The sequence below is a fragment of the Rhinichthys klamathensis genome, unplaced genomic scaffold, assembly GCF_029890125.1.
Source record: "Rhinichthys klamathensis goyatoka isolate OS25496 unplaced genomic scaffold, OSU_Roscu_1.1 h1tg000334l_1, whole genome shotgun sequence".
Classification (NCBI taxonomy): Eukaryota; Metazoa; Chordata; class Actinopteri; order Cypriniformes; family Leuciscidae; genus Rhinichthys; species Rhinichthys klamathensis.
The window spans coordinates 526,149-548,992 of record NW_026606849.1 but is presented as its reverse complement, the minus strand read 5'-3'; the positions used below and the strand labels follow the sequence as shown (position 1 = coordinate 548,992).

The 22,844-nt window shown below is 43.2% G+C and overlaps 1 protein-coding gene across 3 annotated transcripts in view; it reads left to right on the top strand.

Moving 5' to 3' along the window:
* The window catches only part of nsmaf (neutral sphingomyelinase (N-SMase) activation associated factor), a 40,957-nt gene that overhangs the window by 10,584 nt on the left and 7,529 nt on the right, over positions 1 to 22,844 (top strand). Inside the window, exons 11-30 of one of the 3 annotated variants that reach the window (XM_056272332.1) lie at positions 195 to 266; positions 348 to 456; positions 1,473 to 1,649; positions 2,524 to 2,603; positions 2,711 to 2,801; positions 2,886 to 2,949; positions 6,744 to 6,795; positions 7,057 to 7,177; positions 8,589 to 8,720; positions 8,797 to 8,839; positions 9,833 to 9,993; positions 11,723 to 11,831; positions 11,918 to 11,976; positions 12,919 to 12,983; positions 14,267 to 14,334; positions 17,449 to 17,572; positions 20,081 to 20,164; positions 20,589 to 20,739; positions 21,201 to 21,303; positions 21,519 to 21,631. In XM_056272332.1, coding sequence (XP_056128307.1) covers positions 195 to 266; positions 348 to 456; positions 1,473 to 1,649; positions 2,524 to 2,603; positions 2,711 to 2,801; positions 2,886 to 2,949; positions 6,744 to 6,795; positions 7,057 to 7,177; positions 8,589 to 8,720; positions 8,797 to 8,839; positions 9,833 to 9,993; positions 11,723 to 11,831; positions 11,918 to 11,976; positions 12,919 to 12,983; positions 14,267 to 14,334; positions 17,449 to 17,572; positions 20,081 to 20,164; positions 20,589 to 20,739; positions 21,201 to 21,303; positions 21,519 to 21,631 — 1,978 coding nt within the window. Of the gene's footprint in view, positions 1 to 194; positions 267 to 347; positions 457 to 1,472; positions 1,650 to 1,834; positions 2,056 to 2,096; positions 2,190 to 2,523; positions 2,604 to 2,710; positions 2,802 to 2,885; positions 2,950 to 6,743; positions 6,796 to 7,056; positions 7,178 to 8,588; positions 8,721 to 8,796; positions 8,840 to 9,832; positions 9,994 to 11,722; positions 11,832 to 11,917; positions 11,977 to 12,918; positions 12,984 to 14,266; positions 14,335 to 17,448; positions 17,573 to 20,080; positions 20,165 to 20,588; positions 20,740 to 21,200; positions 21,304 to 21,518; positions 21,632 to 22,844 lie in introns of those variants that run through there. The other 2 variants (XM_056272334.1, XM_056272333.1) reach the window with 2 other exon arrangements.

Genomic DNA, 22,844 nt, shown 5'->3' with positions numbered 1-22,844 from the left:
CTTGATTTGGTTTATATTTGCTTATTGCGCCCTCTTGTGGACACAGGAGACAATACAGCACTGTTATCCTCTAACACACGTATTGCCTTTAGAATAAGACTATAATTCAAATTTGGCAAATGTTTAAGACAGTTACATCTTTACAGTTCCTTCTCTGCGGTTCTTACGTGTTTGTGTGTGTGTGTTTGAGAAAGGATTCAGTGGTTCAGATCGAGTTACACAGTGTGAGACGCATCTACAAACGCAGACACGGACTGAGGCCTTTGGTGAGGGGTGTTCTTCATTCTGTCATCCGTTCTTCAGTTGTGTGTCTGTTATTTACCGTGTGTGTGTGTGTGTGTGTTCAGGGCCTCGAGGTGTTTTGCACAGAGGATGATCTGCGCTCGGATATATACCTGAAGTTCTACAGCACTAAAGAGAGAGACGAGCTTTACTACTACATTGCAACTTTTCTCGGTAGGCTTTATCTGTGTGTGTGTGTGTGTGTGTGTGTGTGTGTGTGTGTGTGTGTGTCAACTGCACTGTATTCCTGTGAATACTTTATTACCACAGTTTAAGTTGGAAATTTAATTTTCAGGTCCACGCTTAAAACGTGAATAAATGGATTATAAATACAGTGTAAATATAATGTAGGACCATAAGATCCCGTAAAAATACAAAATATTAAATAAAAAAACATTGTCAAACTAAAATATAGTACATTCCTTTCATTGAAAAATTAATAAATAAATGTCCTAATTGACCTAAGGTCTAATCCTGGCTTAATCTAAGCACTCTCTGTGGAACCAGACCAGTAAACACATTTTTAATGCAACCTTTTTCTATTAATGCACTCACTTTTGCAAATGAACCTACACGGAGAGATATTCGCTGGAGTAAAACACAGCTCCAGTATACAGTAATCCTCTTTGTATAAAGGTTTCATTTAAAGGCGAAGTATGTAGGATTATTATGTTAAAGTACATTCTCTACTCTATTCATTGGCTACTATTATCACCTGCTAACTCTAGCTTTAAGGACTACAACTAACAGCTGGTAGGAACTACAACGAGCTTCTTCACATGTTAGTGACATCACAAACCCTAAAATTTACATAAACTCCGCCCCCGGAACGCGATTTATAGATTATCATGAAAGAATATGCTAATCAATGACTAGAAGACACACACACAGACACACACTAAACTGCGTTTTTGAATTTTAACATGATAATAAAATATCTGTGGGGTATTTTTTGCTCAAACTTTACACACACACACACACACTCTGGGGACATCAGATACTTATAATGTGAGGCAAATGTGAAGCGCTTTGGTGGCCATTGGGTCTGTGAAAGCCCTATATAAATGCAGTCCATTTACCAAAATGCTTACATAATAGACCCTTGAAATAAAATCCCACTGCTAAGTACGATATTGCATCTCAGTTTACGTGTGTGTGTGTGTGTGTGTGTGTGTGTGTGTGTGTGTCAGAGAACCACGTAGCGGAGCACACGGCGGAGAGCTTCATGCTGCAGTGGCAGAGAGGACACATCTCCAACTACCAGTACCTGCTCCACCTCAACAACCTGGCGGACCGCAGCGTGAACGACCTCTCCCAGTACCCAGTGTTCCCCTGGACCATCAGCGACTACAGCAGCGCTCAGCTGGGTCAGTGTCACACACACACACACACACACACACACACACACACACACACACACACACACACACACACACACACACACACACACACACACACCGCAGCGTGAACGACCTCTCCCAGTACCCAGTGTTCCCCTGGACCATCAGTGACTACAGCAGCGCTCAGCTGGGTCAGTGTCACACACACACACACACCGCAGCGTGAACGACCTCTCCCAGTACCCAGTGTTCCCCTGGACCATCAGCGACTACAGCAGCGCTCAGCTGGGTCAGTGTCACACACACACACACACACACACACACACACACACACACACACACACACACACACACACACACCGCAGCGTGAACGACCTCTCCCAGTACCCAGTGTTCCCCTGGACCATCAGCGACTACAGCAGCGCTCAGCTGGGTCAGTGTCACACACACACACACACACACACACACACACACACACACACACACACACACACCGCAGCGTGAACAACCTCTCCCAGTACCCAGTGTTCCCCTGGACCATCAGCGACTACAGCAGCGCTCAGCTGGGTCAGTGTCACACACACACACACACACGCATGCTCGCTCGCTTACACACACACACTCACTCAATCAATCACTCACTCTCACACACACACTTACACACTCACTCACTCACTCTCACACACACACTCACACACTCTATCTCACACATACACAGACACACACACACACACACACTCACACACTCTCTCACACACTCACAGAATCACTCAATCAATCACTCACTCTCACACACACACTCTCTCACTCTCACACTCACTCACTGACTCACTCACTCTCACACACACACACACACACACTCACACACACACTCTAATACTGAAGTATATGTTTATTTCAGATTTGCTAAATCCCGCTTCATTTCGAGATCTCAGTAAACCAATAGGAGCTTTGAACACCGAGAGACTGGAGAGATTACTGGTGAGAAACCCTCACAGATGCAGCTTATCATCATATAACAAGAGTACATGTGTATGATGTGTGTGTGTGTGTGTGTGTGTGTGTGTGTGTGTGTGTGTGTGCTACAGGAACGCTACAGAGACATGCCTGATCCTCGTTTCATGTACGGCAGTCATTATTCATCACCTGGATATGTGCTTTTCTACCTCGTCAGAGTTGGTAAGTGTGTGTGTGTGTGTGTGTGTGTGTAAATTCCTGTTGCGGAACAAAACACACAACCTGGCCCATGTTTCTCTCCTGCAGCTCCAGAACACATGCTGTGCCTGCAGAACGGACGCTTCGATCACGCAGACCGCATGTTCAACAGGTATTAGCACACACACATGCATCTATACAGCGCTTTTACAGTACAGAGTGTTTCAGAGCAGCTTTACAGAGAACACACTGCACTAGTGTGACCCTGGACCACAGAACCACTCACAAGGGTACATATTTGAAATTGAGATGTATACGTCACCCGGAAGCTGAATAAATAAGCTTCCCATTGATGTGTGGTTTGTTAGGATAGGACAATATTTGGCCGAGATATGATTATTAGAACATCTGAGGGTGCAAAACAAAACATTGAGAAAATCGGTGTGACGGTGATGTGACGATGTGACGGTGTGACGTGTGACGGTGTGACGGTGTGACGGGTGTGACGGGTGTGAAGGGTGTGACGGTGTGACTGTGTGACGGTGATGTGACGGGTGTGACGGGTGTGGCTGTGTGACAGGTGTGAAGGGTGTGACGGTGTGACGGGTGTGAAGGGTGTGACGGTGTGACTGTGTGACGGGTGTAACGGTGTGACGGGTGTGAAGGGTGTGACGGGTGTGACTGTGTGACGGGTGTGACGGGTGTGAAGGGTGTGATGGTGTGACTGTGTGACGGTGTGACGGGTGTGAAGGGTGTGACTGTGTGACGGTGATGTGACGGGTGTGACTGTGTGACGGGTGTGACTGTGTGACGGGTGTGACTGTGTGACGGGTGTGACGGTGTGACGATGTGACGGGTGTGACTGTGTGACGGGTGTGACTGTGTGACGGGTGTGACTGTGTGACGGTGATGTGACGCGTGTGACGGTGTGACGGGTGTGACGGTGTGACGATGTGACGGGTGTGACTGTGTGACGGGTGTGACTGTGTGACGGTGTGATGATGTGACGGGTGTGACGATGTGACGGGTGTGACGATGATGTGACGGTGTGACGGGTGTGACGATGTGACGGGTGTGACGGTGTGACTGTGTGACGGGTGTGACGGTGTGACGGGTGTGACGATGTGACGGGTGTGACGATGTGACGGGTGTGACGATGTGACGGATGTGACGGGTGTGACGATGTGACGATGCGACGATGTGACGGGTGTGACAGTGTGACGGGTGTGACGATGTGACGGGTGTGACGGATGTGACGATGTGACGGGTGTGACGATGCGACGGGTGTGACGGTGTGACGATGTGACGGGTGTGACGGTGTGACGGTGTGACGATGTGACGATGTGACGGGTGTGATGGGTGTGACTGTGTGACGGTGATGTGATGATGTGATGTTGTGACGATGTGACGATGTGACGGGTGTGACTGTGTGACGGGTGTGACTGTGTGACGGGTGTGACAGTGTGACGGGTGTGACGATGTGACGGGTGTGACGATGTGACGGGTGTGACGATGTGACGGGTGTGACGATGTGACGATGTGACGGGTGTGACGATGTGACGGGTGTGACGGGTGTGACGATGTGACGGGTGTGACGGTGTGACAGTGTGACGGGTGTGACGATGTGACGGGTGTGACGGATGTGACGATGTGACGGGTGTGACGATGCGACGGGTGTGACGATGCGACGGGTGTGACGATGCGACGAGTGTGACGGTGTGACGGTGTGACGATGTGACCGGTGTGACGATGTGACGGGTGTGACGGGTGTGACAGTGTGACGATGTGACGATGTGACTGTGTGACGATGTGACGGGTGTGATGGGTGTGACTGTGTGACGGATGTGACGATGTGACGGGTGTGACGATGCGACGGGTGTGACGATGTGACGGTGTGACGATGTGACGGGTGTGATGGGTGTGACTGTGTGACGGTGATGTGATGATGTGATGATGTGATGTTGTGACGATGTGACGATGTGACGGGTGTGACTGTGTGACGGGTGTGACAGTGTGATGGGTGTGACGGGTGTGACGATGTGACGGGTGTGACGATGTGACGGGTGTGACGATGTGACGATGTGACGGGTGTGACGATGTGACGGGTGTGACGGGTGTGACGATGTGACGGGTGTGACGATGTGACAGTGTGAAAGTGTGACGGGTGTGACGATGTGACGGGTGTGACGGATGTGACGATGTGACGGGTGTGACGATGCGACGGGTGTGACGATGTGACGGGTGTGACGGTGTGACGGTGTGACGATGCGACGGGTGTGACGGTGTGACGATGTGACGATGTGACGGGTGTGACGATGCGACGGGTGTGACGGTGTGACGATGTGACGGGTGTGACGGTGTGACGATGTGACGATGTGACGGGTGTGATGGGTGTGACTGTGTGACGGTGATGTGATGATGTGATGATGTGATGTTGTGACGATGTGACGGGTGTGACTGTGTGACGGGTCTGACAGTGTGACGGGTGTGACGATGTGACGGGTGTGACGATGTGACGATGTGACGATGTGACGATGTGACGGGTGTGACGATGTGACGGGTGTGACGGGTGTGACGATGTGACGGTGTGACAGTGTGACGGGTGTGACGATGTGACGGGTGTGACGGATGTGACGATGTGACGGGTGTGACGATGCGACGGGTGTGACGATGTGACGGGTGTGACGATGCGACGGTGTGACAGTGTGACGGGTGTGACGATGTGACGGGTGTGACGGATGTGACGATGTGACGGGTGTGACGATGCGACGGGTGTGACGATGTGACGGGTGTGACGATGCGACGGGTGTGACGGTGTGACGGTGTGACGATGTGACGGGTGTGACGATGCGACGGGTGTGACGATGTGACGGGTGTGACGATGCGACGGGTGTGACGGTGTGACGGTGTGACGATGTGACGGGTGTGACCGGTGTGACTGTGTGACGGGTGTGACTGTGTGACGGGTGTGACAGTGTGATGGGTGTGACGGGTGTGACGATGTGACGGTGTGACGATGTGACGGGTGTGACCGGTGAGACGATGTGACGGGTGTGACTGTGTGACGGGTGTGACAGTGTGATGGGTGTGACGGGTGTGACGGTGTGACGATGTGACGGGTGTGACCGGTGTGACGATGTGACGGGTGTGACGATGTGACGGGTGTGACTGTGTGACGGGTGTGACAGTGTGATGGGTGTGACGGGTGTGACGATGTGACGATGTGACGATGTGACGGGTGTGACGATGTGACGGGTGTGACGATGTGACGGGTGTGACGATGTGACGGTGTGACAGTGTGACGGGTGTGACGATGTGACGGGTGTGACGGATGTGACGATGTGACGGGTGTGACGATGCGACGGGTGTGACGATGTGACGGGTGTGACGATGCGACGGGTGTGACGGTGTGACGGTGTGACGATGTGACGGGTGTGACGGGTGTGACGGGTGTGACGATGTGACGATGTGACTGTGTGACGATGTGACGGGTGTGATGGGTGTGACTGTGTGACGGTGATGTGATGATGTGATGTTGTGACGATGTGACGGGTGTGACTGTGTGACGGTGTGACGATGTGACGGGTGTGACGGTGTGACGGTGTGACGATGTGACGGGTGTGATGGGTGTGACGGTGTGACTGTGTGACGGTGATGTGATGATGTGACGTTGTGACGATGTGACGGGTGTGACGGTGATGTGATGATGTGACGTTGTGACGATGTGACGGGTGTGACGGGTGGGACGGGTGTGACTGTGTGACGGTGTGACTGTGTGATGGTGATGTGACGGGTGTGACGGTGTGACTGTGTGATGGTGATGTGATGATGTGACGGGTGTGACGGTGTGACGGTGTGACTGTGTGATGGTGATGTGATGATGTGACGATGTCAAATGATGTGACGATGTCAAATGATGTGATGATGTCAAATGATGTAATGATGTGATGATGTGCACCTGTCCAGTGTTGGAGAGACGTGGAAGAACTGTTTAGAGGGAGGCACTGATTTCAAAGAGGTGAGTGTGTTACAAACGCAACGCCCTGTGTTTTACTGAGCATACCGCAATACCGATTTTTATATTGCAATACTTATTTTAAGGCATTTTTCAAGGAATTTTTTTTGATGATCAAACATGAGTTTTAAGGGATAAAATTATTGACTACAGGAGGACTTTAATAATTCTGTGTGCTTAGGTCCTTACTGTGTTTAATTTTCGGTCTTTCAATAGTATATTTGGTGTGTGTGTGTGTGTGTGTGTGTGTGTGTGTGTGTGCAGCTGATTCCTGAGTTCTATGGAAGTGACAGCAGTTTTCTGAGGAATCTGCTGGGTCTGGATCTGGGCCGGAGGCAGGGAGGAGGACGAGTGGAGAGTGTTGATCTTCCTCCGTGGGCTTCAGGTGCACATGTGCTCTTCTGTCCCTCATGACTACACGATGTTCGATCCGCTTGACATCGTGATTCGAAAACGACAGTGGCCGCCGGGACGCAATAATCAATCGTTTTATCTCATATAATGTGTCCTTCAGGAACACTGTTGGGATTTCTTTCTTTTCTGACGACAAGACTGCCGATACACAACACATCTCTTCTGTAGCCATTGTTCGTTTGCGCTCTTGTTTCCGTAAGTTAGTCGCTAGTTCCGCCTTCTCGATGGCAGAGCCAATCAGCTTGTGCCGTGAGTAAAACACGCCCTCTAGTGACTGAACCCGGTATTTCTTTAAAACTATAGTCCCTTTGATTGTGAAAATGTTCATATTAAGATATCTACAGACTACTAGCTTTTATCAGTCTTAATAGCTGAAAATTTCAAGATATGGGGCAAATTCGCTATTTAATCTTATTCAGACTTACGGTTTTCACTAAACGGATGATCAAAACTACGGAAAATCCCTCAGACTTTCTTTGAAGGCGCCAAAACTTTTATACAATAACTAGCTTAGGGCATGTTAACATGTTGAAACATGTTAACACCACGTTAAATTATGTTAGCAACATGTTAAATCATGCTAGCAACGTGTTTAAACATGCTATCGATGTGCTCATTCATTTTAGCAACATGCTAAAACATGTTAACAACATGTCAGCAATTGGTAAGACATGTAAGTGTAATGTTAAATCATGTTAGCAATCTGTTAATGTGCAAATTCAAGTTAAAACATGTTAGCAACATGTTAAATCGTGTTAGCAATTTGTTAAATCGTGCTTTCGATGTGCTCATTCATTTTAGCAACATGCTAAAACATGTTAGCAACATGTTAGCAATTGGTAAGACATGTTAGTGTAATGTTAAATCATGTTAGCAATGTGTTAAAACATGTTACCACCAAGTTAAATCATACTAGCAACGTGCTAAGTAATGCTAGCAATGTGTTAAATTATGTTATATTATGCTAGCAATCTGATAAAACACTGTTATATTATGCTAGCAATCTGATAAAACACTTATATTATGCTAACAATCTGATAAAACACCATGTTTTAACATGCTTAATCATGTAGCAATGTGTTTAAACATGCAAGTACATGCTAATTCGTGTTAGCAACATGTTAAAACATGTTAGCAATTGACAAGACATGTTAGTAACATGTTAATTCATGCTAGCAATGTGTAAAAACATGCTACAAACGTGTTAGCAAAATGCTAAATAATGCTAAGACGTGCCAACAACATAATAAAACTGGCTAGTAACATGATTAAACATGTTAGGAAGCTTATTAGCTTTTAGACAAGGTTTTGTCAAGCCAACTTTTAACTTTATTTCTCTCTAACACTACAATACGTTGTTTGTTTCACACGCGCACACGCAGATCCGGACGACTTCTTGCAGAAGCAGCGTCTGGCTCTGGAGAGTCAGTGTGTGTCTGAACACCTGCACGAGTGGATCGATCTGATCTTCGGATATAAGCAGAAGGGCAGCGAGGCCGTGGCCAGCCATAACGGTACAATAACACCGACGTTAAACAATATGAAGGATTAGTATGTTATTCATATCATTTTATGTCTGCTATATTACAGTGTTCCACCCATTAACATATGAGGGAGGAGTCGACTGCGACAGGTAACCTCAATAAAGTAACATCTCTCTCTCTCTCTCTCTAATTAACCCTTGTGCGACTTTATGTGCGACATTTGTGTCTTTTTCAGTTTTCTGTTGTTGATTATTTTGCCTGTGTTAATGCCAACTGCATGTATTTTGGCACAGGTGTGTATTTTTATTGGAATTTTACTATTTCACGGCCATTTCCTTTAAAAAATCTATTTTGCACTAGAAACACAAAATAGTTCCACTCTTTTGGACAAAAATGTCCTCATTAAAGCCCTTTGTCTCAAGGGTTTTTTCTTCTGGGGCTTTAATTCTGTCGGCAAGACTTCAAAATAAAAAATCTTGCAATCTTTCTCAGGTTTGGCCTGTAAAGCAAATGCTCGCTTTATTCCTGTTTTCTGCGTCTGCATATTATAGAGCCAATTGGATAAATTATGCAGCTATAATTGTGTGTGTGGGTTGGTATCGATGTCAGAGTGTGGTTTGAAATGTGTGTAATAAAAAATTGTGTGTGTGCTTGTAATATTTGAGAGAGAAAAACTCTCAAATATTGTAATCCCAATAATCTTAAAATATTGTAATCTCTACTGTAAATCCCAAATCTTGGTCCCAAAAAACGAAATCTCACTGAAATCTCATTTTTTGAGACAACCTCAAATTTGGAGCACAATTTGTTTAGATTTATGGCTTTTATTTATTTATTTATATTATGGCTTTTATTTATTTATTTATATTTTAGCAGTTTTAGAGTTCAACGTGTTTCATAAAATATATATATTAATTAAAAGAATCAAATGTTCATAAATCATTTTCATAAACTTAAACCTCTATAACATTTTTGGTTTCACTTTTTAACTTTTTAAGTTTTTTGACAGATTTTAGTCCACTATGGGCCGTAGTGTAACTCTGTCTGATGCACAAGGGTTAAATAGCTCATCGTTTTGATTTTTCTTTGTGTTTTATATTTGTCAGTGTACATTTTGTCAGTGTGTGTGTGTGTTTCTGCAGTATTGAGGACCCGGATCAGAAAATAGCCATGCTAACTCAAATCCTGGAGTTTGGCCAGACGCCCCGCCAGCTCTTCGTCACTCCTCATCCTCAGAGAATCACTCCTCGCTTCCACAACCTGTCGGCGACCGTCAGTCTCAGCAGCTGCGAGCTCTCGCCAGGTACCGCCGCGTCCCGGCCCAAGAAGCAGGAGGAGGGATTAGCTTTTGTCGCATTAGCTATGTGAACATCTTGTGGAAATCATGGAGGGCGAGGGGGTAACACCTGGTACTAGGGCTGTCACTTTTGTGAAAAATCCTGTTCACTTTTTGAGACATTAGTGTTCATTGAATCGACTGTAAAATCGATTTTCCGTGTCTAAAGACGTTTCCATTTTCAACACCAAATACAGGCAAATCCACGGACACCTAACAGGCATTAGGACGAACGTAAAGAGGGCGCTTGAGTCAGCAATATTCCTGATGATTTATTGGCGTGAAGTTTCAGCACAATGACAAACAGGAGTGCAACATTCAGGGATTGAGATTAACACCCTCGACCCGTCAGATGCGGGTACAAATGAACTTTGGCGGGAAACGCTGTCGAATCACGAGCCGATCTGGCGTGTTTCTATGTTTACTCACTTTGCTGGGGAAGTTCGTGTAAGCCAAATCTGCTCAACTCGTGATCCTCATGATATATTAAATACAGCGTATTGCACAGAATCTGCGCATTTCTGGCTTACTTGAACACACACACACACACACACACACACACACACACTCTCAAACAGGCGCACACATCTTTGTGGGGACTCTCTATAGGCGTAATGGTTTTTATACTGTACAAACTGTATATTCTGTCCCCTTACACTGCCCCTATCCCTAAACCTACCCATCACACACACACACACACTGCCCCTATCCCTAAACCTACCCATCACACACACACACACACTGCCCCTATCCCTAAACCTACCCATCACACACACACACACACACACTGCCCCTATCCCTAAACCTACCCGTCACACACAACTTTCTGCATTTTTACATTTTCAAAAAACATTACTTATTATGATTGATACGCTGTTTTCCTCATGGGGACCGCTGGCTGGGCCCCACAATGTAGGTGATTTCAGGTTTTACTATACTTGTGGGGTCATTTGGTCCCCACAATGTAATATAAACATGAACACACACACACGTCACTACGCAACAAATAACGGCGCGCTTGTTCACTTGCATTGAAGTAATAGCGAATATTAAAAAGCATCTGGTTAACAGAAAAGACAGTGTTATTTTCCAGCATCCGACATGTTCTGTGTGCTGTATTGATCTGTCCTAAAACACATTTTTGGCAAAAAAAAAAAAAAGGCCGTTAAAATCAATTCCCTATTTTCGTTTTCGAAACTTGTGTTGGTTGGTCCGATCGATTGTGCAATCGCTTTTCGAACGTGAAGTGACAGCCCTATGTTGGTACTGTATCTTTGTGGTCTAAAATGACTGACATAGGAAATGCATGACAAATACAAAAAAAATACGATAACTCAGAGAATCTTTTGTTGGTGCGAACTACAAATCAGCCATGATGCAAAAAAAACACAGCAATGAAGGGGTTAATCTCAATTTCTAACAAAATTGTAATGTTCGATTGTAATCATAATGCAAAACCTGATCCTTATCTAACAGAAAAATATCTAAACCTTGACAAAAGTAGTCTTTTACAATTTCTAAATGTAAATCTAAATGCAAAACCTAATAAAAGTAAGAAATTATGTCAACTAGCGAATCCAAAAGCCTCTCTGTGTATTTATAGGGAGTTACAAACTATGACATACGCCTCCTGGAACTATTCTCACTTGATACATTTATTTTAAAGGCCTTCGCTCTATTTTAATCTGAAATACAGTGTCTCCTAGTATGGAGTCGTTTGAGGACCTGACTGAGGAGAGCAGGAAAATGGCCTGGAGCAACATGAACAAACTCGTATTGCAGTCTTGCCACAAAATACACAAGGAGTGAGTATCTGTGGGTGCAGTTGTGTGTGTTTGAGAACAGACGGTTAGCGCTAACTGCTTCTGACGCTGGTGTTGTGCTTCCGCAGGGCCGTAACAGGCATCGCTGTGACCCTCGGTGGAGATGCCATCTTCTCCACTTCTCAAGGTCAGGAACCCCTCCGTTATTCAGTGAAAGGCTGCCATGAAATCATCTGAGATTGATTTTTCAGAACTGTAATATAATGTTAGCACAATGCTAACATGTTCCTCGTGTTTATAGAATAAATTAGCACATTGTTAGCATGTTTTAACATGATATAGCACATTGCTAGCATGGTTCTATCATGAATTAGCACATTGCTAACATATTGTTAGCATGAATTAACCCATTTGTAGCAAGCTGTTAGCATTATTTAGCACATTGCTAGCATCAATCAATCAATCAAATTTTATTTGTAGAGCGCCTTACAACAGCCAAAAGGTGCACAAGGCGCTTTCCAGTAAAAACATCAATGGAAAACAATAAATAAAAACATAAGTGTACATAATAAGCAATTGAATCAGGACGGAAACTACATGTTAAAAGCTTGTCTAAATAAGTGTGTTTTCAGCTGCGTTTTAAAAGTACTCAGCGAAGTAATACTTGGTAGTTGAGGTTGAAGTGTTGCTAGCATGATTTAGCACATTGTTAACATGCTTCCAGCTTAAATTAGCACGTTGCTTGCATGTTTTAGCATGTTGCTGACATAAATTAGCACATTGTTAGCATGTTATTAACACGATTTAACACATTGTTATTGATTCTAGCATAACTTTGCACATTGTTAACATGTTTTAACATGTATTAGCTATGGATTAGCACATTGCTAACATATTGCTAGCATGGATTAACACATTTGTAGCATGATGTAGCACATTGTTAACATGATTTCAGCGTTGTGAGCATTAATTAGCACATTGTTAGCATGTTTCAGTATATTAACATGTTTTAGCACATTGTTAACATGTTTTTAGCATGACTTTGCACATTGTTAACATCTATTAGCAATAAATTAGCACATCGCTAATATGTCTACCACGAATTAACCCATATTTTATCCTCATGTAGACTCTACACTAAAGATGTTCTCCAAAGAGAACGGGCTGCAGAGAAGCGTGTCCTTCTCCAACATGGTAAGCTCTTTAGCGCAGACGCAGCGGCCCCAAAAATTATTTGGACACATAAGCAGCTTCACTTAAAAATGAATCTTGTCAATTATATGTTTTTTTCCCCCGGTGGTTTTCAACTACAGGTTTTGTACAGTGAAAACAGCTTTTTGAAGACGCTGGTAAATTTGAAACGCCGTTGTACGCGTTAAAACGGAGGTATTTGTAAATTACACGTTTAGTCACGTGACGCGTATTGAACCCACATATCTATGGTTGTATCGGAATTGTTGTGACTGCTTTTCATTTTCGTAGTGTCGTTAAAGTTAAATGATGATTCGGAACCAACGGCGCTGAAAAAGTGGGCGGGAACTAATGCAAATTATTATTAGGCTGCTGTCACTTTAAGACTGAATGCATGGATCAGAAATGGCCTAGTCAGTTGGCGTTTCTAGCCCTTATGGTTCAGAAGTGATTATCACGAATGTAAGTGCAACTTCGGACAGTTGGTGGCGCTAGAGGGAATGAGTTAGAGACTCCAAACTTGCTGTGGTTATGCATGGATCCAATATAACCTACTGACACGCATCCAATTTTTTTCCCCAATCATTTATGGTCTCTTAAAGCGGTCCTAGATTATGATTTCGCTTTTCTGACTGTAGTTAGTGTGTAATGTTGCTGTTTGAGCATAAACAACATCTGCAAAATTACGACGATCAGAGCAAAGGGAGAAATTTACTTTTGCAGAAATTGCTTTTTAAGGACTACAACAAACGGATGGTAGGAACTACATGAGCTTCCCCCTGGGTTAGTGACATCACTAGCCCTAAAATTTACATAAACTCCGCCTCCGGGAACATGCAACAAAGGGGGCGGGGCCATGATGGGCTGCTTTAGAAAAGAGGAAGAGTTGTTGTCGCTGTTTTTTCACACCCCAGAAAAAGTTTTCCTTAGGCTGACGAACTTAGAGAGGTTAACATTTATTTTAAACACTGTTCCTGAACAATATAACCTCACCGTTTGTCTGCGCACTTCACATTTTACTGAGAACAGCTTCCAGAAGAGAGTTATACGCACAAAAGCTTCTCCATGAGAAGCATGAAAACATATTCTAGTACACCTCAAAAAAACAAAATCAATACTTCGTAAAAGGCCATAATAGGACCCCTTTAAGGCATATTCACTCCCTTTACGAGAATACTTTTACATTTAAGTGTGGCGAATGCTTTTTGGAGGCCCTGGATACAACAGCCACATTGCACACCAGCTGAAGACCTCTAACTACAACACACTCTTGTAATGTGCCTTAGGCGCTGTCCTCCTGCCTGATGCTGCCTGATGACGAGATCGTCGTGTGCTCGTCCTGGGACAACAATGTGTAAGATTATACAGTAACCACAACCATATCCCTGAAGATGCAACCATATCCCTGAAGATTATACAGTAACCGCAACCATATCCCTGTAAGATTATACAGTAACCGCAACCATATCCCTGTAAGATTATACAGTAACCGCAACCATATCCCTGAAGATTATACAGTAACCGCAACCATATCCCTGTAAGATTATACAGTAACCACAACCATATCCCTGAAGATTATACAGTAACCGCAACCATATCCCTGTAAGATTATACAGTAACCACAACCATATCCCTGTAAGATTATACAGTAACCACAACCATATCCCTGAAGATTATACAGTAACCGCAACCATATCCCTGTAAGATTATACAGTAACCGCAACCATATCCCTGAAGATTATACAGTAACCGCTACCATATCCCTGAAGATTATACAGTAACCGCTACCATATCCCTGAAGATTATACAGTAACCGCTACCATATCCCTGAAGATTATACAGTAACCGCAACCATATCCCTGAAGATTATACAGTAACCGCAACCATATCCCTGAAGATTATACAGTAACCGCTACCATATCCCTGAAGATTATACAGTAACCGCTACCATATCCCTGAAGATTATACAGTAACCGCAACCATATCCCTGAAGATTATACAGTAACCGCAACCATATCCCTGAAGATTATACAGTAACCGCTACCATATCCCTGTAAGATTATACAGTAACCGCAACCATATCCCTGAAGATTATACAGTAACCGCTACCATATCCCTGTAAGATTATACAGTAACCGCAACCATATCCCTGTAAGATTATACAGTAACCGCAACCATATCCCTGTAAGATTATACAGTAACCGCAACCATATCCCTGAAGATTATACAGTAACCGCAACCATATCCCTGTAAGATTATACAGTAACCGCAACCATATCCCTGAAGATTATACAGTAACCGCAACCATATCCCTGAAGATTATACAGTAACCGCAACCATATCCCTGTAAGATTATACAGTAACCGCAACCATATCCCTGTAAGATTATACAGTAACCGCAACCATATCCCTGTAAGATTATACAGTAACCGCAACCATATCCCTGTAAGATTATACAGTAACCGCAACCATATCCCTGAAGATTATACAGTAACCGCAACCATATCCCTGTAAGATTATACAGTAACCGCAACCATATCCCTGAAGATTATACAGTAACCGCAACCATATCCCTGAAGATTATACAGTAACCGCAACCATATCCCTGAAGATTATACAGTAACCGCAACCATATCCCTGTAAGATTATACAGTAACCGCAACCATATCCCTGTAAGATTATACAGTAACCGCAACCATATCCCTGTAAGATTATACAGTAACCGCAACCATATCCCTGTAAGATTATACAGTAACCGCAACCATATCCCTGTAAGATTATACAGTAACCGCAACCATATCCCTGTAAGATTATACAGCAACCGCAACCATATCCCTGTAAGATTATACAGCAACCGCAACCATATCCCTGTAAGATTATACAGTAACCGCAACCATATCCCTGAAGATTATACAGTAACCGCAACCATATCCCTGTAAGATTATACAGTAACCGCAACCATATCCCTGAAGATTATACAGTAACCGCAACCATATCCCTGTAAGATTATACAGTAACCGCAACCATATCCCTGAAGATTATACAGTAACCGCAACCATATCCCTGAAGATTATACAGTAACCACAACCATATCCCTGAAGATTATACAGTAACCACAACCATATCCCTGAAGATTATACAGTAACCGCAACCATATCCCTGAAGATTATACAGTAACCGCAACCATATCCCTGTAAGATTATACAGTAACCACAACCATATCCCTGAAGATTATACAGTAACCGCAACCATATCCCTGTAAGATTATACAGTAACCGCAACCACAACCATATCCCTGAAGATTATACAGTAACCGCAACCATATCCCTGTAAGATTATACAGTAACCGCAACCATATCCCTGAAGATTATACAGTAACCGCAACCATATCCCTGTAAGATTATACAGTAACCGCAACCATATCCCTGAAGATTATACAGTAACCGCAACCATATCCCTGAAGATTATACAGTAACCACAACCATATCCCTGAAGATTATACAGTAACCACAACCATATCCCTGAAGATTATACAGTAACCGCAACCATATCCCTGAAGATTATACAGTAACCGCAACCATATCCCTGTAAGATTATACAGTAACCACAACCATATCCCTGAAGATTATACAGTAACCGCAACCATATCCCTGTAAGATTATACAGTAACCGCAACCATATCCCTGTAAGATTATACAGTAACCACAACCATATCCATGAAGATTATACAGTAACCACAACCATATCCCTGAAGATTATACAGTAACCACAACCATATCCATGAAGATTATACAGTAACCGCAACCATATCCCTGAAGATTATACAGTAACCGCAACCATATCCCTGTAAGATTATACAGTAACCGCAACCATATCCCTGTAAGATTATACAGTAACCACAACCATATCCATGAAGATTATACAGTAACCACAACCATATCCCTGAAGATTATACAGTAACCACAACCATATCCATGAAGATTATACAGTAACCACAACCATATCCCTGAAGATTATACAGTAACCGCAACCATATCCCTGAAGATTATACAGTAACCACAACCATATCCCTGAAGATTATACAGTAACCGCAACCATATCCCTGAAGATTATACAGTAACCGCAACCATATCCCTGAAGATTATACAGTAACCGCAACCATATCCATGAAGATTATACAGTAACCACAACCAAATCCCTGAAGATTATACAGTAACCGCAACCATATCCCTGTAAGATTATACAGTAACCACAACCATATCCATGAAGATTATACAGTAACCACAACCATATCCCTGAAGATTATACAGTAACCGCTACCATATCCCTGAAGATTATACAGTAACCGCAACCATATCCCTGTAAGATTATACAGTAACCGCAACCATATCCCTGTAATTCTTAAGTCAATTTAACACATTTCTCATTTTTCTTTCCTCTTCTCTTGGATCCCTGTCTTGTGCTCTAGGTATTTTTACTCGATAGCGTATGGACGAAGGCAGGAGACTCTGATGGGTCATGATGATGCAGTTAGTCATGTTTGCTGGAGGGACGACAAACTTTACACGGCGTCCTGGGACTCGACTGTGAAGGTCTTTGCATTTAGTTTTGCCAAGTTTGCTTTCTTGCATAACATTTAAGGATGACTAAACCTGTTTACTTGGTACTAAATTGTATAGTTGCATATTCAGTAACACTTTACTTAAACCTTAATATATAATGCATTATAAAAGTATTTTTAATGCATTGATTATGCCTTGTGATGCACCTTATTATGCATTTTGTGATCTCATGAATAATTGTAACCACAGTTATAATACATTATAATACTTATCTATTTATAGAACACGCTTTTAAAAAGTATAATGCATTAAAACACAACAAACAACCAATTTCAGAGCCGAACACTAAAAGGCATGAGTTATGAGCTTCAGACCAACTGCAACAATGAGTAATTAAAGACGTGTGTAGATTATTTCAGACAGAACAGATGAAGATATATGAATATAATCACTAGTAATATGATTTAATTGCTCATGACTTTTGAGTAGTTGCTGGTGCTGTTGCCATGATTGATGTCCTTGTTCTCTGTGTGACTCAAGGAATCAATCAAGACCAGTTTTATTAAAATAGGCTAAACTAATCAAAAGCTATGAGAATTTATATTTTTTAATTACATTATACATTTTGTTGTCTCTACTTTTCGAGTATTCAGCGAAAAATTCCATAAAAATATGCTAATGCATTCATAAAATACAGCATTTTACGGCAAAATTCAAGATGGCCGACAGCAAATGGTCGATATGGGAACGTTGGGTATTGTACGACTCGGGAATCTGCACTGAATCAAAAGAGAGTTTTATGCAAACCTTTCCGCATTTATAAGCAAAAATAGCCATTTTTAATATCTCCTGACCGTCATATCCGTTTGCACATTATTCGAAAACAGTTGGGTCTATCAAAAATATCAAATATCAAATATCAAAAAGCTTTTAATAAGTTTTTGCCAGCATGGCCTGAAGATGATCTGAGCAACAGTTCGTAAGAGAAGCTTGTTTGCAGGTATTCCGGTTTAAAAGTTATTAGCACAAACGTAAGTGCAACTTCGGACAGTTGGTGGCGCTAGAGAGGAGTTAGAGACTCCAAATTTGGTGTGGTTCGTGTTCACACTGTCCTCTGTTCGTGTACCAAATTTCATAATTCTCCCGCAAGCGGTTCTGCCATAGACTCAACGCAGAAGAAGAAGAAGAAACGGATATAACAGATGCTAACGACGCTTCAGTTCTCGGCCCCTAACAACGAATCTGCAATATATTATAATGAGTGTTGAGCAACGATCAATCGAATCCATGCATGTGTATATATTTAAGAAAAATATGTTATATTTATATATAATATAATGTGTAAATATATATATATATATACAGTATATACATGCAAATATTTATTAAACATATACATGCATATATGTGACCCTGGACTACAAAACGAGTCACATGGGTCAATTTTATGAAATTGAGATTTATACATCATCCGAAAGCTGAATAAATAAGATTTCCATTGATGTTTGTTAGGATAGGACAATATTTGGCCGAGATACGACTATTAGAAAATCTGGAATCTGAGGGTGCAAAAATTCGAAATATTGACAAAATCGCCTTTAAAGCATTTATGTTCGTGATTTTGCTGCATTCACTCACAAAAATACATGTTTTATATATTTACGGTAGGAAACTTACAAAATATCTTCATGGAACATGATCTTTACTCAATATCCTAATGATTTTTGACATAAAAAAAATGTTTGCTATTGCCACAAATATGACTTATGACTGGTTTTGGTCTATGGTCACATACACTACCGTTCAAAAGTTTGGGGTCAGTGAGAATTTTATTTTTTTTTTTTGGAGGAAAGAAATCAATACTTTTATTTATCAAGGAATAATTAATTTGATCGAAAGTGACAGTAAAGACATTTATAATGTTACAAAAGTCCTATTCATCAAAGAATCCAAAAAAAACAAAACAAAAAACTGTACAACTGACAGACCAACAACTGTTTCAACATTGATAATAATAATAAATGTTTCTTGAGCATCAAATCCTCATATTATACTGATTTGTGAAGGATCATTTGACACTGAAGACACTGACACTGGTGATGCTGAAAATTCAGCTTTGATCACAGGAATAAATTACACTTTACTGTATATTCACACCGAAAACAGCTGATTTACACTGGAATAATATTTAATACTATAACTGATTTTTGTTGTATTTTTAATCAAATAAGCGCAGCCATGGTTAGCAGAAGAGAATTCTTTTTAAAGTATTTAAAATCGTACCGACCCCAAACTTTTGAACGGTAGTGTAAATACTAAATAATTTTTACACACATATATTATGTAAACACAAATTTATTTTGGATGTGATTAATCGTTGCCCAGCACTAGTTATAATTCATTTTAACTTTGGTTACAATTATTAATGAAAAGATATAATGCATTATAACACGTTCCCACATATTCCAGCTAATTAACTTTTCTTGTCATATGGTCATAATCACTTGTTGACGTCCCTGGTTCTCTGTGTCTCCCCAGATCTGGAAGTGTGTAGCGGACGACGTGTCCAGGAACAAGCGCGCCGGGTTCGATCCGCTCGCTGAGTTTGAGCACGAGGCCGGGGTTTGTGCTGACGAGTCTTAAACACTGCAGTATACACTCACTTCTAGAACAACTCGCTGTCAGAATAACTGCAACAGCAGCGATAGAGAGTCTCCGGAACACTTTACAATAATGTTCATTATTTAACATGAGCTAAGAATCAAGCATTTATTAATCTTAGTTCATATAGATTTCAACATTTACTAATGCGTTATTAAAATCAAAGGTTGTATTTATTAACATTAGTTACTGTGAACTTGCATGAACAGCTGTATTTTTATTAGCTCACATTAACAAAGATTAATAAATACTGTAACAAATGCATTGCTCATTGTGAGTTCATGTTAGTTATTACATTAATTAATGAACCTTATTGTAAAGTTTTACCATAGAGTGTGAAGGTTTATGCAGTGTGTGTATTGTGCATGTCCTCACGTGTGCGCAGGTCAACTGTTTAGACCTCAGCCCTGCGGGAACACTGATGGCGACGGGCACTAAAGAGGGAACACTCACTGTGTGGGACCTGACCAGTCCTGTGCCTCTCAACCAGCTCAGCTGCCATACTGGGAGGATCCACCAGCTGGCCTTCAGTCCAGGTGTGTGTGTGTGTGTGTGTGTGTGTGTGTGGGAGTGAGTGAGTAATGGACTGCATTTATATAGCGCTTTCACAGACCCAATGGCCACCAAAGCTTTACAATTTGCCTCACATTCACCCATTCACACACTCATTCATACACCGACGGCGGTGTCAGCCATACAAGGCGCCATCCAGCTCGCCGGGAGCAGCTGGGGTTAGCTGTCTCACACACACACAGCTGGGGTTAGCTGTCTCACACACACACACACAGCTGGGGTTAGGTGTCTTGCTCATGGACACCTCGACACTTGGTCAGGTGGAACCAGGGATTGAACCACCAACCTTCCGGTTTGTAGACACCCCACATGAACCACTGAGCCACTGCTGAGTGCGTGTGTGTGTGCGTGTGTGTGTGCGTGCGAGCGTGCGTGCGAGCGAATGAGTGAGTGTGTGGTTTCAACACTGTGTGTGTGTGTTCAGACAGCAGGCATATCTTGAGTGTTGGCGAGGACTCGTGTTTGGCGGTGACAGATGTGCAGACAGGAATGCTCATCGCTACTGTACAAGCCGAGCAGGAGCAGAGGTGACCAGAACACACACTAGAGCTGTGTCCCAATAAATACACACTCATGCATGTTTATATTTAAGAAAAATGTGTTATTTCTATATAAAAGTGTAATGCAGTAATCACGCCACCAGCCTCGTGCCGCTCTCTCACGGCCCTCGGCCTCGTCCTGCTCGCCACAAAAACTCTCAGTGTGTCGGGTCTCAGTTGTGTGACGTGTGTTGCTCCTGTAGGTGCTTCTGCTGGGATGGAAACACTGTGTTGTCTGGAGGGAGGTCAGGAGATCTCAGTGTGTGGAACCTCCTCAGCAGTAAAGTCATCCACAGGATCCCTGCTGCTCACTCAGGTGAACACACATACACACACACACACACACACACACTCACCCACACACACACTCACGTCACACACACACACGTCACACCCCCCCCCCCCCCCCCCACAGACACACACACACCTGAAAGTCATCCACAAGATCTCTGCTGCTCACTCAGGTACACACACACACACACACTCTCTCACTCACTCCCCCCCCCCACACACACCTACCTGAAAGTCATCCACAAGATCCCTGCTGCTCACTCAGGTACACACACACACACACACCTGAAAGTCATCCACAAGATCCCTGCTGCTCACTCAGGTACACACACACACACACCTGAAAGTCATCCACAAGATCCCTGCTGCTCACTCAGGTGAACACACACACACACTCACCCACCCACCCACACACACACCTGAAAGTCATCCACAAGATCCCTGCTGCTCACTCAGGTACACACACACACACACACACCTGAAAGTCATCCACAAGATCCCTGCTGCTCACTCAGATAAACACACACACACACTAGAGTGTTCTAGAGTGCAGCGCTCTGTGTAGGGAACGTTCTAGAGTGTTCTCTCTGTATAGGGAACGTTCTAGAGTGTTCTCTCTGTGTAGAGAACGTTCTAGAGTGCAGCGCTCTGTGTAGAGAACGTTCTAGAGTGTTCTCTCTGTGTAGGGAACGTTCTAGAGTGCAGCGCTCTGTGTAGAGAACGTTCTAGAGTGTTCTCTCTGTATAGGGAACGTTCTAGAGTGCAGCGCTCTGTAGAGAACGTTCTAGAGTGTTCTCTCTGTGTAGAGAACGTTCTAGAGTGCAGCGCTCTGTGTAGAGAACGTTCTAGAGTGTTCTCTCTGTGTAGAGAACGTTCTAGAGTGCAGCGCTCTGTATAGGGAACGTTCTAGAGTCCAGCGCTCTGTGTAGAGAATGTTCTAGAGTGAAGCGCTCTGTGTAGGGAACGTTCTAGAGTGTTCTCTCTGTATAGGGAACGTTCTAGAGTGTTCTCTCTGTGTAGGGAACGTTCTAGAGTGTTCTCTCTGTATAGGGAACGTTCTAGAGTGTTCTCTCTGTATAGGGAACGTTCTAGAGTGTTCTCTCTGTGTAGAGAACGTTCTAGAGTGCAGCGCTCTGTGTAGAGAACGTTCTAGAGTGTTCTCTCTGTGTAGGGAACGTTCTAGAGTGCAGCGCTCTGTGTAGAGAACGTTCTAGAGTGTTCTCTCTGTATAGGGAACG